The sequence below is a fragment of the Toxoplasma gondii genome, chromosome III (genome assembly GCF_000006565.2).
Source record: "Toxoplasma gondii ME49 chromosome III, whole genome shotgun sequence".
Taxonomy (NCBI): domain Eukaryota; phylum Apicomplexa; class Conoidasida; order Eucoccidiorida; family Sarcocystidae; genus Toxoplasma; species Toxoplasma gondii.
Window position 1 is genome coordinate 659,966 of NC_031470.1, and position 16,467 is coordinate 676,432.

General features: G+C 52.4%; 3 protein-coding genes across 3 annotated transcripts; 2 read left to right on the top strand and 1 right to left on the bottom strand.

Annotated features, from left to right (window-relative positions):
- Nucleotides 1-1,332: 1,332 nt before the first annotated feature.
- On the top strand, nt 1,333-4,622 carry TGME49_252890 (hypothetical protein). The gene is made up of 2 exons (XM_018780990.1): nt 1,333-2,629; nt 3,037-4,622. The coding sequence occupies exons 1-2, from the start codon at nt 2,200-2,202 to the stop codon at nt 3,072-3,074; spliced, it is 468 nt and encodes a 155-aa protein (XP_018638200.1). The 5' UTR covers nt 1,333-2,199; the 3' UTR covers nt 3,075-4,622.
- A 234-nt stretch (nt 4,623-4,856) lies between these two features.
- Nucleotides 4,857-8,370, bottom strand: TGME49_252990 (hypothetical protein). Its single transcript, XM_018780991.1, has 3 exons — nt 7,825-8,370; nt 6,186-6,579; nt 4,857-5,736 (listed from the first exon to the last, which is right to left on the bottom strand). Exons 1-3 carry the CDS (start codon nt 8,275-8,277, stop codon nt 5,498-5,500), a joined length of 1,086 nt encoding a protein of 361 aa, XP_018638199.1. The 5' UTR covers nt 8,278-8,370; the 3' UTR covers nt 4,857-5,497.
- A 73-nt stretch (nt 8,371-8,443) lies between these two features.
- On the top strand, nt 8,444-16,192 carry TGME49_253000 (ELMO/CED-12 family protein). The gene is made up of 4 exons (XM_002369327.2): nt 8,444-11,663; nt 12,179-12,268; nt 12,773-12,928; nt 13,450-16,192. Exons 1-4 carry the CDS (start codon nt 11,304-11,306, stop codon nt 14,425-14,427), a joined length of 1,584 nt encoding a protein of 527 aa, XP_002369368.2. The 5' UTR covers nt 8,444-11,303; the 3' UTR covers nt 14,428-16,192.
- The last annotated feature ends 275 nt before the right edge of the window (nt 16,193-16,467 follow it).

Below are 16,467 nucleotides of genomic sequence, written 5' to 3' on the forward strand. Positions count from 1 at the left end.
CACACTCGCGGCAGTTTTTACGCTTGTTTGCGAACACAGACGGTGGAGAGACTGGTGCACGGAACGGGTGTGGCGGCTTCTCAACCGCCTTCCAGTGCGTATTTTCAAAGAGTTCCCCTGGAAAAGGGAGGTAGATGTCAACGGGAGATGGCTCGTTTCCCTGCTTGTCTGTCCTGGAGCAAACGTTGCGGCTTCCTAGGGATGTGTGCCCCCCAACTTCGCGCTGGATAGTTTGGCCTAGGCAGGTCCCAGCTGTCGCCACGCCAAGCAGTAACAACTACCACGGTATTTACCGGAGAGTGTTTGTGTTCCCTTGGATCGCTGCAGCCTGTAAATATTTCACCACATCATCATGAAAGAACTCGACAGACCCTAGTGACTGGAGATGATCTGTTAGGAGACTCAACATTCGGCGAAGCCGATCACTGTTGTGCAGTCGGGGCTGTGAAGTCCAAGCAGGACTGGCCCAAAACGTATACGCTGGAAAGAATCGCGTTTCCGAACGCTCCGCTTCCGCTGTTTGGGGTTCGTCCTGAGTATCCAGATCCAGCCTTCCAGGGCTTGTGTGTGTTTGCCGGTTTGCTGCTCCATGTCTTGTACTTAGTGCAATAACACCATCCGACCGTAGTTTTGGAAAAGACTCCTCACGTTTCGCCCAATCACCACTCAACAACACTGTTATCTTTCAGCAAGTCCATCGCTTTCACGATAAATATGCGCATGTATACATAATTTTATATATATATATATATATATATATATATATATATATATATATGCGGAAGGAATTCTTCAGAAAAAAACATTAGCTGCCTTCATAATATAGTCTGGCGTCTGTCGAAGGGTATTTCCAGGTGTCTGTGTCTCTGTAAGTAGGCATTTTGATAGCATAGATTGTCACCTGTGTCGGCATAGGCGTGTATGTTCTCCGTGGTCGGTTGGCTGCCGTTCCTGAAGAAGAACTCTGGTGACTGGGTTTGCTGCGCACAGAGAAGCTAATGCTTCGCTCGAGCCAACGTCTAGATTGAGGGTCTCGTGTTTCATTCCTAGTTCCCGAAGCTGCATGTGAACACAATGCGCGTCGCCAATTCTGAACAGAAGGACGCGCTGAGTAGGCTAGTGAGCTGAGTAGAGGACTCGCGCGGCCGGGACTTGGGAAGAGGAGTCAAGTTGCATGCATGCTGAAAAGCCCCCAAAATTAAAGAATTCCGAGGGAAGAGGGGCCCCTTCACGGACCGTGGACCTGTTGAGGGGCTCGGTAGCCTCTTTATTTTGACTCGGTTCGCCACTCGGTTGCTTTTTGGCGCTTCTGTGCCCTTGGGAGCCGGCGTAGTGGAAACCTGAGGGGAAACACCAGGAGGCAAGGTCTGAAAAGATCGCCCTCCATCCAAAGGAAGAACAGACGCAGACCTCAATTTATACGCCTCGATACAGAAGAAAAGATGATAATAGAGAATAAAGAAATAAACCCGATGGAAACGACTCATTAGTGTGAAGGCAAATAAACACACCGTAGGCATTCTTGTCTCCGCGCTACTGGTGAAAGCGACGGTTTCTTGCTGGCGAATGTGCTTCCGCGATCCACTGCTTGTTTGGCAGCGTCAGCTCGAATTCTTAGTTGACACAAAGACACGGATAGGAAAGTGCTCACGTCAGTTTCATGCTCGCTTGTTCTGGTTTAGCTTTTTCTTACAAGGAGACTTCTCCGGCGAGGCATCAGACCAGGAAGCAAGGGAGGCAGCTGAAAATCCTCGACAGCCTTGTTCGGCTTTTCGGGGAAGAGCATCCTGAAGAGGGCATGAAGCAAAGAAGAAACCAAAGGGGGAATACCGGATCAGCTTGGTGAGCGTCTCGTGTTTAGCGGGGCGCTGAAGCAGTTTTGTGTAACAGTGAGTTTGACCGAGTATCGTTACTTTCTGCTTCTAAGTCCCGCTTCCACCGGTCAGCGTTCTCCTGCGTGGCGTCTGCACTCCTCTAGATGTTCACTTCAGTTCAGTCGACCTGGAAGGCAAGATAAAATGGAGGGCAAAGAAGCATTATCCCGCGTATAAATTTGGGAAACTAGCGTGTGTACACCAGGCGTACAGGTATCATGCTGAACACTTCCTGCTTGTAATGTTTCGTAATGTTCCTCTGTACAAAATATAAGGATCGTATTCTTGTTTGCTCGCAGCTGTTTACACACTCTTGTTTCGTGCAATGCCTGTCCTCTCGGGGTTCTGTCCGGCGTTCAACCAACAGCTCGTTTCCCCACCTTTTTCTCAGTTTCCGTATCCTGACCTCTTCCCCGCCTTCCTGTCAGCGACTATGGCAAGCCCGACGCCCCCCCCTTCTTCCGCCGTCTCTCCTTCTGTTCCCGCCAACTCTTCGTCTGCCTCTCCATCTGCCTCTTCGTCTCTGTCCGTGTCTTCCGCATCTTCTTCCTCTCCGTTTCCGCCTCTCGAAGATCCACAACTGTTGAGGATGCTTTCCGAACCGCAGTCGACCCCGGCGACCGGCGTTCTCTCCACAGGAGCATCGGGAAAAAAACAGCAGAGTCTCTTGAGTGAAGAGGCCGCTGAAGCGCTGAGAGCAGCCATCTGTGCGGCGGTCAAGCTGAGGCCGGCAAATCCCGCCCAGTTTGTCTCAGGTAACAAGGGACAACCCACAGGGAATCGCCAGCAGTCGCACGGCAGAAAAGCTAGCGGCTTCTGCCCGAGCAACCCCCGGAATAGCAGACGAAATCGCACTGGAGACAAAGAGAAAAAACCCACTGAGCGAAAAGAAAAAGAGGGCGGTCCGTCAGTCCGTCAGTAGGTACCATTCCACAGGCGTTGAGGACGGGCAAGAGAGTTCTGCAGAGTGTCGCTTTTTCCGGAAGCGGAGCATGTGGACACGTATGCCATTTCAAATGAATCGAGGACCGGAGGGCTAACGAGACGCCAGTGTACACACTGGAGGAGGTCCGTCCATTCCTGTTCCTCGTTTTCCGATTCTGTGTGTCTTTCCCATTTTCGCGCTCTTCCACTTCTATGCGTTTATTTGATTGCCTTCCAGCCATGCTGTTCAACAAGAGTGGCTTTTCGCGGGAGTAAGAACTCAGCCACATGCAGTACACAAAAGTCCCTCGAATGCTCTCTGAACACACCGAACTCCCGGGAAGGTGCTCACAAACATGCCCACCACCGGATATCCCGTTGTGCTAAAGTGTTTCATCAACTTCTCTCTCTTGATATCCATTCTCACATCACTCCTACGTATTCTGCTCAGTCCGAACAGGCGCCTCTCTCCTAGACATCGAAAGGAAGATACGTAGTTTTATGTGAAATCGCTCTTTTCTTCAGTAAGGACCACGGTCAAACTGAATGCATCTATCCATATATATATATATTTATATTTATATACATTCGTATGCGGCTGCAGCTGTCTCTACTTATATGTATGCGCAAGAGACCCTGTCGCCAGAAAGTTCTGGAACAGAAATGCCTGTCGACATTCTTGTTCGCGGCTCACTCACCCAGCGTGTGCCTCGGAAGGGATGTCGCTTATGAGGGAAGGATATGTTTGCATATCCTCGACTGTTTGTGGAGTGCAGCAAGACGACAACTGTGAGTTGACACCTTCATGCAACTTTTCACGAAGCTTTCATGTAGACTGAATACCCGCGCAGCTTCGAGAACCAAGAGGAGAGAACCCAAGAAAGCATATGGAGGAACATTACCACCACAGCATGTCCCATTTGAGTCGTTTTCCTCTTCTTCTTCTGAGCTTGAAGTTTCTGATCTCATGCAGGTGCTCTGTCTTCAGTTGCCCCGCAGAATTTTTCTCGGTTCCACCTTCTCTCTTTTCTGTCTCTCTTTTCCATCTCCTCTCTTTACACGCTTCTTTTTCACATCGCTTCTTGGCATTAACCACCTCCCCCACCGTCTCGTGTTCTGCGTCTTTGCGTCCGTTGTTTTCCACTGCCTTCTGCGGCGTCTTCTGAGGTTCCTGCTCGTCTGCCTCCCATTGCTTTCTCAGGGGAAGGCCTGCCCCGTGGTGTAGTTTCGTTCCATTTCCTGTCTGCGTTTCCACCTCTTCCTTTCCTCGTAGCGTACGAACGCTTCGCCCTGCTTGCCCCGTCACACTCCTCGCGCTTTCTGGTCGTGTCCACTGTCATTCGTCCGTCTCTCTGTCTGCCCGTGATTTAGAGAATTCATGGAATACTTGGAAAAAAGCCGGCGATCCGAGGACACCTCCACTCTCGAAAAGAAAGAAGCCGAACAGGACGAGATGGATGCAGAAGAAAAAACCTAGGGAGTGTCTTTTGTCCTCTGGATCGGATCAAAGAGACGATGCCGATGAATTCACTCCCCAACAGTGAGAAAACTTTTTTGGCGGGGTGAGGCTCACCCCGCCAAAAAAGAACCTCGACCATGCAAGGGCAGAGGAAAGTAGATCGCGTGCATATTCTATTCATTTAGAGTTCACGGTGCATCAGCTAGGCATGGTGGCTTGTTTGCCTCGTTTCAAAAGCCGAACTAGTCTGTATAATGCTTTGTTTTGGAACGACCTGCATTACGGATATCGCTCCGATGGTATTCGGACATAACCGCTCTGAGGAGATGCACCTACAATATCAAAGGCGTGGAGATATTTCTTCTACTCTGCGTACGTACGCATGCGAACTCTATGTGTCTTCTTCCTCCGACGCGTCTGGGTGAGCCTTCGGTCCTGTCTGTGCGGTCCTGCTGAGGCCACGCCACATAAGGCTTTTCGGCGCCTCTCTGTATCTTTAGAGCACGGAAATCCAACGATGGAACTGACGCACGAACGGGAAAATTGAAATAAAAGGAAATATTCAATGGATTGAAAAGGTAAACCTGTTTAGTTCACTTCACTCACTTCGTTTAAAGTGCTACTATTGAGACGCACGTTTGCTGAATATATGCATTAGCCTAGACGGCCCGAACCTTCGCTTATGGTCCTCCCGTCTCCCGCACGAGTTGCGAATGATCCACCGGCTAGAACGCCAAGGCCTCCAGAGAAGTACAGAGAAAGCTCTCTCTCTTGGATTCTACCAGTGTGCTTTAGACACTGACAGAAGCCACGAGAGCCGCAGCGCTTCCACTTCTTGTTGCCATTCTGTCACGTTCAGCTGAAACTCTACCGCTTTGAAATAAGTGAACTCGACACAGTCTCGGAGGCATGCACAGGCAGCGAGACGCTGGACGGCAGCGTTGCAGAAAATCGATATGCATGTATATATGTCTTTGCACATATAATTCGCTAACGTAAAGAGCAACTGTACAGCGCGATATCGATATCGATATATGCCTGTGCTTTCCACGGCACACAACACCCCATATATAATCGATGCGTGCACTGGACCCAGAGGCGGTCGAGAGCGCTGCGCGTTATCCGGAGACAGCGGAGGTAGGAGGCTGGCGGAAACACTACTGTAGCGCGTGGTGCTTTGTGAGCGTTTCGGGCGTTCTCGCCTTCCCTGCTTCTCTTGCATGTTGGCATGCGGTGACCATCAAACGAAAAACCAGTACTGAGTGTTGTAGGGAGAAGTGAAAAACGACGGAGGGACAGGACCCCACACTTTCCCCTGTCTCCTTTTGAATGCCTCGATGAGGTCATTCGGCGACCCCGTCCGCCACAGGCACGTCGGACTCGGGCGGGTCGCCCTACTGGGACCTCCTGGAGGAAAAGGAGGAAAAGATTCCTCTCTTCTTCCTCCCACAGCCTGAGAGGAGGTCGCCTTTGTACGCCCTGAAAAAAAATCCAAGTTGCCGGAAAGGCCAGCGACATGCACCCAGAACGGCGTCTTTCACAGAACCGCACTGATCCAAGTCATATTGGAACACAAGCGTCTCTCCATTCGAGACAGCACGGGCAAAATCGTTTGCAAGCAGTGGAAACGAGCGCCTTTCTCTCTCGTTCGACATATCGGTCTCTCGACACTCGGATCTGCATCTTTGTCTGCCACTCCATCTATCTACGGGGTCTCGATACGAAGCGGCATCTATAAGTTGTATGTATGTTCATATATAATATACGCATGCTTATGTACGTGCTCAAGCATCCACCGCGCAGATGTTCACTGAATCTCGATTGCGGTTTGGAGTGTAAGCGCAACCAGGGAGTTCGACAGCTACACGCCCGACCGGTGAGCTGTGCACCTGCTCACATGCCTTTCCTTCGGGCCGCTTCTACCTTACCTGGACAGCACAGCTGGGGATGGCTGCTAACGTAGTGTTGAAGGACTGGAAGAGGAATCGTTCGTCTGCAGTACGGACAGGCAAAAGTCGATCCGTTCTCCTGCTGAGGCAAAGAGTACCTCTGGCTGGGCTGCAGGAGAGGCGGCGGAAAGCGAGGCGCGTCGCGCAAGAATCCGTCGCCGCCTACACCCTGCGCTTTCTCCAGAGGCCGCTGCCCTTTCATCACCGGAAAAGAGCCTGGGTGGCCCAGAGGACTCGACGTACTTTCAGTGCTGGCAAGCCGCGAGGGAGACCCAGAAAGAAGAGGAGTCGGAGACGCCAAGAGATCTGATGGAGGAAGAGGTGGAGAGGCGACGCTTTCGGCGCCTTGAACGGGATGAATGGGGTGGCCAGCCTGCGGAGTGCACGACAGCGAGGGAAGACAGTGCAGAGAGCGTTTGAACGACCGGGATAGGGGAATCAAGAGGACGAAGACACTGGAAGCGAGGCCGAAGAGAAGCGAAGCAAAAGCAGTCAGCACTGCAAGCGTAGGAGGGCGACATAAGCACAGCAGCCAGACTGGACGCACTGCGAGGAGAGGCGATATCGACTTTTAACGGTATAATTAGATACGTTGTCTAGCAACGACCTCTATGTTCTCAGTGCCGGCTTCGTCCAAAGGATTTCCGAGTGAATACTAAAGACAGAGACAGACGGGGAGGGAAAGCGAAAGGAGAGAGACCAAGAAGAGGAACACGAAGCGAATGAAAGAGAAATCTAGTGATAGGCCGCGCAAGCGAAACAAACAGGAGCATGACAAGCACCACGATGCACGGAACCAGGAACAGCATGGCAGAGGAACGCAGAAGTAAAACGCGGAAGGAAAAACGACAGCGAAAGAAAGCGCAAGAGAGGGAAATTAGGATGCGAACCCCAACTCCTAAACTGTCAGAGATCGACGAACAAAAAAGTTGACATGCGAGATAACTCGACCGAGCAGGCGGGCGAGAGCAAGAATAAGAACAAGAGAGAGAACAAGAGTGAGAACATGAGAGAGAATAAAAGCAACGAAGAGACGACGAGTGAGGACAGGCAAACGAGTATACGAGAGGACGGCGAGGAAGAAGACCGAGAACAGGAGACAGAAGCGGAGGGAGAACAAGCGAGAGATAACGCAAATGACGAAGGGGGGGAACATGTGACGGAACACGAGAGAATGGCGCAAGGGGAACATCAGTGAGGCAACCGAGGAAGTGGAAGAAGCTTGAGGAGGATCGAGAGCGCGGAATGACTAAGAGGGAGATTGTAGGGAAGTGCAAAGGGTCGTCGAAGAGAAAGCAAAGGTGGGCGATTCAAACAAGAGAGCGCGGCCTGGAGAAGGATTCGTTTCACCCACGAACTTCCGGTGTACACCGATTTCGCACCTCTGTGATTTCGATAAGAGTCCTGAAATATGCGTTTACGCGCCCTGACGAGAGAGACATGAACAGACGCGCTTCTCAAAACGGCAGCAACGACAGAGTCGGCGACACACGCCCTGTCAGAGTCTTCACTCTGTCGACCGCCACACTCAAACAGTCTCAGCAATGTTTCTACGCGTCGCCTTTCGCGCGTGAGTTCGAGAGCTCGCCGTCACTCTTCAGACGGCCCTTCCGCCTACCACGGTCAGGCGGTATTTGGTGCCGTCTTCAGCAAGCGTCGGATACCTGCCTCCAGCGATGTCATCGGTCGCGCGTCGTCGGGGAGAATTGACGGCGCTGGGAGCAGCAGACACGACGCGGGAGACCTTCTGGGCGTCGGGAGCAACCATGGAGACAGAGACGCCGCGGGAAGTGTGGAGACGCGAGTCGCTGTCTCTGCGCCTTGACAGAGACGGCACAGACGCCCCTCTCGTTCGGCCAGGACATCTCTGGAGAAGACCTGTCGCGGCATCGTACACCAGAACGGAGGAAGGCGAGGCAGCGCGCGCCGGAGACGCCGGGAGCACCGGCCGGTGCCGCGGCGATGGAAGCGAAGCAGAAGGGAGGCGCCCACCAGGGAGAGAAAGCAGCGACCCTGGGGCTGGCGAGGCAGTCTCAGAGGCTCCAGGATCTGACACAATGCTCGCCTCCATTGTGAAAAAAGAGGCACAGCGAGAGACAGGGAGACAGGTGGAGAAAGAGAAAGAGGGAAAGAGAGAGAGCGAGAGACAGCGAGAGAGAGAGAGAGGGAGAGATAGGGAAAGAGAGAGAGGGAGAGAGGGAGAGTCAGCGAGAGAGAGAGAGGGAGAGATAGGGAAAGAGAGAGAGGGAGAGACAAGGAAAGAGAGAGGGAGGTCAGAAGGCAGAGAAGGAAAGGGAGGAGGAATGGACAGGAGAGAAGGATGTGGTGGAACCGAGAGAAGACACAGGAAATTGGCAACCTGTCTTTTTGCTTGGAGACGCCTGTTAGAGACTCAGGGGTCTCTCTGTGGGAGGAACGGCACTCGTCCCTCTCCCCTTGTGTTCACTGGGGCATGAGCCTGTCTCTTGTCTTGGAAAAAGAGAAGGGAAGGAGACTGAGAAGTCGAGCAGAAGAGCGCTAAAGACGACGGAGGAGAGAGGAAAAGGAAACGAAGGCGCTCCCCACGAGGCAGAAAGCGAGACAGGAAACGGCAAGCCGCAAAGATGCTGAAGAAAACGGGTGTGGACGCAGGGTAGGAAGCGGCGAAAGAAGACGAAATTCAAGCGTTGAGTATCCGCCAAGCGAGAGGCACAAGGGAGGAAAAACAGCAGACACGGAAACACGGTCGTTGGTGTGCTTTAGCGGCAGGTCACTCGGAAAATAGTTTTTTCTGCATCTTTTCCTCTCCTCCATCTCGCTCGACACTGAACGCCCTGCCCGTCCTGTTTGCAGGTGGCTTGTGCGAGCTCGCTGAGAGCGTCGCTCAGGGAAGAACGCCCCCGAGGGCTACATGGTGCTCCCGACCGACATGAGTGAACACTAAAGAAAAGGCACGCTCTCATTCACGCAGGAAATCGCCGGCGCCGTCCCCTGTTGGTCGGTTGAGGGCGACGAACGGAGAAAAAGCTAGCCTGCCGCCTAGCTGCCTCACGTCCGAAAAGAAAACGCCTCATTCAGTTGCACACACGTTGAGAAACCGACGCAATGTGGTGACGGCATCCATCCTTAACTCGACATGCAAATACTCGCAATTTTCCGATCGTCGCGTTTCCGCATGTGCAGATGGGCTGCGCTTGGCTCGTCATTGAGGAGGGTTTGAAGGTGGAAAAAATCGCCCGCTGCAGTGAGTCACAGAAGCAGTTCAGCGCCGGCTGTTGGCGCAGTCGATTGCTGGCTGCCAGAGGCCGAGAGGCGCTTGCCTGCCTTCTGCAGAAAAGGCAGCGCCGTCACTCTCGCACTTCAGCTGCACAAATCTTAATCGAATGCTGAGACCTCATGGCACAAAGCATCAAGAACCCTCTACACACGGCTCTTCGACAGACACCCGGTTGTCCGTGGGCAACATCATCTGGGACCGAAATCTGCAAGGCAGGCGCGCGAGCGCGTCCTTCGCGCTTTCCGTGGCTCGCAGAGAGGAACGCTTTCCTTGTTTCCCGTCTTTGCCTCGGCCTTCATAAGTTTCCCCTCGATCATCTGGCACTTGCAGGGCAGCCATCCTTCGCAGATCGTCCGTTCAGGTGTACGTACACTCGAAGTTTCGCGGAGTCTCTGCCGCGAGCGTCGAGTGAGCTCGGCGCCTTCGCGCGCGTTTCGTTAGCTCCGTTTGCCGGGAGGCCTTTTCTTGCATTTTCGGCGCCTTTTCGCAGAGACCGCGAGCTGCAGACACAGCGAGGCTCGGCCTTTCCACGCCGCTCTCCGTCTTCCTTCCGCTTTTTTCCGAACGTTTTTCTGCGAGAACCTCGAGGTTCGCCGCCAAATCCTTCCCTCGGCCTGAGCCGCGATCCGGACTGTCTGCCACAGTTCCTTCTTCAGGCGTCTTTGGCTCTCTATCTCTCTTTCCGAGCATCGAGTCCACTCGCGTAGGCATGAGCACCGTCGCGAGTTCCCGCGTCTTGTCGATTTTTCCTTTCTCCGGGAGAATGTCCTCCGGAAGTCTACCTTCTCAACACTAGGAATGGCGCAAACACTCGCGCCTGCCGCCCGTTTTCCTCCGAAGACCGCTGCTGCCCTCCAGCCAGCGCACACCACAGAGAGAGACGCGGCAGATTCGGAACTCGCCCGGTGACTGTTTCTCTGCTATTTTTCAGAGAACTGACCCGGCGACGGTCAACGTAGGGCGGTTTCAGCTTGGAGCAAAGTGTCTCCTGCATGCGAGTCTGAGGCGGCCTTCGCAAGCGAATGACTGCTACTGCAGCAACGCCGAAGCACCTTTTTCTTTCACAAGCGCTGTAAATGTGCATGCTTTCGTCTCTCTAGGGAGACAGACAGATACGCAGATCTACGAACGGTCGAGGCGTACGCATGCAAGGGCTACTCGGGTCTGGGGGTGAGAGGAAAGTAGGAGGGACAGGAACTAGGGAGGAGGATTCACGAGGTGAGTCACCTCAATAGCGGCGCCCGTCTGAGGAGTAACATGACACCAGAACAAGGTCTTGGAGAAAACGACAAAAGACGCATGTTTGAGTCTCAGTCCCCTCCCGTTCGGGGAGTCTGGAATGCCCCCCTTCGTGCTTGGAACTTTCCCCGCTGTCTTTCGCGTCCTCTCACACCTCGCCTCGAAGTCGACGCATCCCGCCCGTGCCTCAGGAGCGAGAGCAGTGCGTTTATGAACTGTCGAAATCTGCCTTGTCCTTGCTCTGTTCTCTTCCACGCCTCCGCGAGTCTGGGCCGCGCTGAGAGTCTCACCATGGCTGCTTGCTGGAAAGACAATGGTCTACGCCTCTCTCTGTGTCGTTTCCAACTTCTCCATCCTTGCCATATCTGACGCTGCTGGTCCACCTCTGCTTTCATGGACGCACTCTTTCTGCATCCAGTGAGTGAACGACGTTCGAACCTCCTTTCTCCGTCGCTAAACTCGCTGACCTTCCACCTCACTACGTCGTCTCTCACTGTCTGGTCGGCTTTTTCCTTGTCTTTCTCTCCCGCTTCTTCGGATTGTGCCTTCCCCTTTCATTCCTCCGCTTTTCTTCTTCCTCTCCTTCTCTCTTCTTCTTTTCTATGCTTTTCTTCTCCATCCACCCTGCTCTTCTTCTCCACTGCTGCGGCTCGATATTTGCCTGGCGAGGAAGACGTTTTTCCAATTTCTTAAGAAGCAAGATGGAATCCGAGGGCGCGAGGGTGGGGACGCCGGAGGGGACAGACAACAATGTCCGACGGCCTGAAGAGGAGAAAGGGAGAGAAGGCGAGAGGAATGGATTTCTCAAGTCTTGCGCACTGTGCCTTCGAGGCCTCGGATGTGCCTGGTGCTGCCAAGACTTCGACGCTTATGAACTTTCTCATGAAGAAGAGTTCACTCTCCACGTCTTAAGCTCCGCTGCATGCGTTCCTTACAACCCTGATGATCCAGAGCAAGAAAAGGTAGGCAAAGAAACTCAACGCAGAAAAATGTACACGCATCAAGCAAGCACAAGGAGATATACGCACTTCTACGTTGACATGCCTCTGTCTCTCTACGTATATATATATATATATATATACATCTGTATGTTTATCTGTCAGTAGGTATATATATATATATATATATGTATAGATGATACACATATATCAAGCACAAGCAAGTCTACATACACCTCTCTGTTGACGTCCTTTTCTATATTAAGTATGAGTATGTTTATATGCATACATATGTATTCATACAAGATATAATCTTGCGAAGCATACTACGCTATACATCCATTTGAGTCTTTTGTCTATGTGTGTGCATGTCTCTGCCTGCGTTCGGATGCAGACCAGAGTAGAAGGGTCCTGAGTGTGAAGGCGAGGAACGTCTGTTTGTGTTTCTCTTTTCTTCTCGGATTCCAGGCGTCTCGACGTTTCATAAAAAGTCGTTTCCTCTTTCTTCGCTGACTTGCACCGTTCACTTTCATGCTCAGGTTCTGCTGCAATTTTACGACGCGGTGGTGAATCCCGCACAGTCACTTCCTCCAGAAGCCGAACGAGACTGGAAGGCAATCGGTTTCCAGGTAATTTCTGGTCGCTCTCTTCGAAGTTGCCGCTTCTTCCCTCCTGCGGCGACTCTCTGAGCGTGTCTTCACATTGCCTTCAACACGTGCGAACACAGGCATATGTGCATATGTATATATATACAATATATATGTATATATATGTATATCTATATTCGTATATATATATATATATACAATATATATGTATATATGTATATATATGTATATGTATATTCGTATATATATATATATATATATACATATATGCTTGTGACAGGGTGGTTTACGTAAGGCTTTCTGTGATGTAGGTCTTGTGGACGGCGTCGTGTGCGAATCGCTTGTGTGATTTATCGACTCTGGAAACGAGTGAACTTCGTCGCTCTTTGCGTTCTTTTTCTGGGCCTTTGCTGTTTTTTCGGAACGAAAAAGCATGTTCTACCGGCTGTCAGTGCAGCTGAGCGTTTGTGGGGGAAGTTCGCGTTTTCAGATATTCGGATTTCTTGTTACTTTGTTTTTTCTCAGAGTCAGAACCCGCGCACGGACTTCCGAGGTGGCGGCCTGCTGTCGCTGCAGCAGCTCCTTTTCTTCGCACAAAATTTCCGTGAAGAGATGCTCGTTCTCGTCGAGAAAAGCAAACGAGATAGTTTCCCCCTCGCGGCCAGTCTCATCAATGTCACGGTAAGCCTGCAATTCCACGTAACACTTGCCTCCTGTGGTCCCGGTCGGGGAGACGAGATTCCAACAACTCTGCTTCGTTTGGTTTCTTGCGCATGCATGCACCTGAATCCTAAGCATACATAGATGGTTACGGACATGTCTACGTAGGCGCTTGTTAATGTAGACGCTTGTATACATCGACGTCTACCGACAGGTTGCCTTCCCTGTATCAGGAAAGAATCCAACAACCGCAAGAAGAGGAAAGATGGAGACAGAGAGAGAACTGGCACAACCGTGACAGGTCGCATCAAACATGTAGAGGGTTTAGAGCTGGTAACTGTTGGCACCTCTGCCGCTCACCGTCTCGGGCGGGGGTAAGTCAACCCCGCATTTGTGTCTCCGTGTCCGTTGAATGGGAGGAAGTTGCATGTTCGTCTTTCGCCGGTTCGCTCCTCCCCTTTCAACGTTTTAGTCTCACGTTTCCGCCTCCGTCTGTCTGTCTCAGTCTCGAGCGTTTCGCGTTCTGCTTGTTGTTGTGACAGCATATGCTGGGGACCTTCTTCGACCTGTACGACGACCATCACATGATGACAGGGACGTCGAGTGCTGCGGCGCGAGCTTCGCCTCGCTGTCTGAAGAATTTCACAAAGTTGTGTGTCTCTGCAGCGAAGTCTAGGTCGCGTTCGCGGACGGTGACTCTTCGGACGTTCACGATTTGTTCGTCCTCGCAGCTGCGATCTCTTCACCCGTCGTCGGCAGATCTGGACTCGACAGGGGAACGTCGACCGGAATCGGGGGATGACCGTAGTCCCTCGTCAGCTAGGTCAGGAGGTCTGGCTAAGGGTGTGGGTGCGTCGACAGGAGACTCCGGGCTCTCGTTGGCGTCCTCGGGTGTCCTGTATGTGTTCAACTTCCTCTTTTCATGTACGGTGATTCGTCTGGATCGTGAGATTGAAAAGCGACGTGGATGGAGCAAGAGCTCAGCAAGTGCGATTGACGAAAAGACACCCAGCGCATGCACTTGGGCCTCTCCAGGCGAAGCGAGTGGGTTGGCGGGGAAGCTGGCGCGCCTACCGTCGGAGTCAACTGCGCTGTCAGGAGGCGCCTCTGGGAACGCCGTCGAGGCTGAGGAAGCGCATGGAGAAGGCGTGGACGAGAGCCAGCCTTTGCTGCTTGGGCGAGAGGCGGACGGCGAAGCTGGCGAAGTAAATGCACAGAGTAAGTGCGAGAGCGAGGACGAGAAAGGGCAATCCTCCGGCGGCGAAGTGCCACGGAAGAACCGTGGAAGTATGGCAGACCTCATGATGCATTTGAAGAAACCGGGGCTGGACCTACCTCTCGCATCCCGGGCGTTTCACTCATTGCAGGGCGGAGACACTTCGCCTGTGGGTCAAAGAGGCTCCACCATCTTCGTCTTCGCCGACAGCCTCGTTGCATGCAGGGTCGCTGTCGAGGAACTCCTCAGTTCAGGACAGGTTCACACCGTCGAGGACTTGCGAAAGCTCACTGAAGTCGTGTAAAGAACGCGCACTCAACTGGCTGCGTTCGTTTGTACATACAGATCAAAGGGTAACGGGGAAAGAACCGACCAGATTGCGGCAAGGATGAGAGGGAATGAAGGGCAGAATCAGTCACGAGACCCGCTTGTCCGTCCGAAAGGACAGAGGAAGCCGCAGATGCAGATCCACGAGCGGATGCAGAGAGACGCATGCGAAACACGACAGTGTGTGACACATGCAGCTTCCGTCTGTCCATACAATGGAAATTAGCCTGGAGATTCCTGTTCTGGGCACCTCGTTGTCCTCTATCTGTGAAAGAAAAGCCTTTTTCAAGGCTCCCGTGGCTGAGGCCTCGCCGGCTGTTTCAATGTCGAGGTCGTAGAAAACGACGCGACAGTCTCGAATGAACAGCCTCGTTTTTGGACTTCAGAACAACCTGTCAGTGGTGAGCTGTGCTTTCCTCAGTGAAAAAGACACAGAGGGAAGCGAGCGCGCCAGTCTCAGGGGGCATTTCATCGAAATGATAAGCCGTTACGTTCTATTTCACAGCAGGGAGGTAAATTGGTCGACACGTTGAAAAGAACTCGAGAGTTTGTGTCTCACCTCCGCGAGGGTCTGCTCTGCGGACGCTCGCGAGAAAAGGCCTTGGTATTTCATGCGCGACGGGTTTAGGCCTTCGAAGGTCGAGCATCTCTATTTAATGGGGAACTTTCGTGAAGACGACGCAAAAGAATGGACTGTCTACTCTTGTTAAAAACAACAGTGTGGCAGCGCGTGTGTCAACCAATGAGAAGAGATTCGCCAGCTGTAATTTTTCATTTTTCTGGCCGAGTTTCTTCCGTTTGTTACCTCACTTTCCAGTGCCGTTCCGTTTCAAGTTGTGATGGACGCTACCGTAAAGGGTGCGCGCTCAAGGGGCAAGAAATTTTCTTTTCTGTATCGACTGGGCGACGGACAGGACGAGGATCCTGGCGGCCGCCAACGTCTTGCAGTTTCGATGGTTTTTGCGTGTGTCAGCAGCGCTTCTTTGTCCTTTTTGCAGTGCCCGCTTATCGACATCCTGCACGAATAAACGGCGGGATCGGCACGCTGTTGCCTTGACGCGACCGATTTATGTTACTCCACGTTCCTTTAGTGTGAAGTGAGTAAAACTGGGCGAATGATACATTCCAGCACAATGACTATGAGGCTGTCTTTAGCTGTGGTGTGTGTATGCGGCAAAGCACGCTTCGGAAGGGGCAATGGGCCGATGTTCCGGTCTTGGATTTGTACTTTGCCGTCAGTGGCGTGATCAACCGAGTGCGGTTCGACGGCGTTTGCCTCACATTTATTGAGATGGGATGGAACAATGAAAAAAACGGGCACATCGTCGTGGGGAGTGAACGTATCTGTCGAACGAACTTGAAACTCCGGTCTGTTCGCTTACACAGTGCCTGTCGCAGCAGTTGACTGGTAGTGTAAAGATCAGGAAACTCGTCACGCCTTGTGCGCGTGGCCACTGCTGAGAGTGGCCTGTGGTTCTACGGCCCCCAAAGACGCTGTTTCCCGCCATTTTCGCTGAGCTAAATCCTGTCGGTTGTCGAGTTTGACAGAACTCATTTCGCGTAACGACTATGATTCGATTCTTGCCCTGCCCACAGGAGGTTGTCTTTTTTTCCAGGAATGAAGACTGTCGATCACCTACGCACTGCACGAAAAAAACAGTGTTTTGTATGTCGATACGCGAGATCGTGTCCATCCAGTCAGAACAGCTTGAACACTGCCAGGAACCGTACAGAAAGCCACCGGCATTAGATGTTGCGCGGAGTGGACACATACAAAAAAGCGGAGTCAGCTGAGTTGGACCAGTCCAGCTCAGCGCCCCCACAGAGAGTGCCGAGCCTCAAGAGCACAGTCAGGAGTTTCGTTGTTCAGAGTAAAGGGTGAAATTTCGTGCCTCCCACCAGAATGGCTTTCCAAGCCTTGCCAGATAGTCGCAACAACTGTTCCACAATACAGTGACTCGGCGCTACATGTTCCAGCTGCAGACAACTGTAACTCCAGTTTTCAATCGAACGGAAG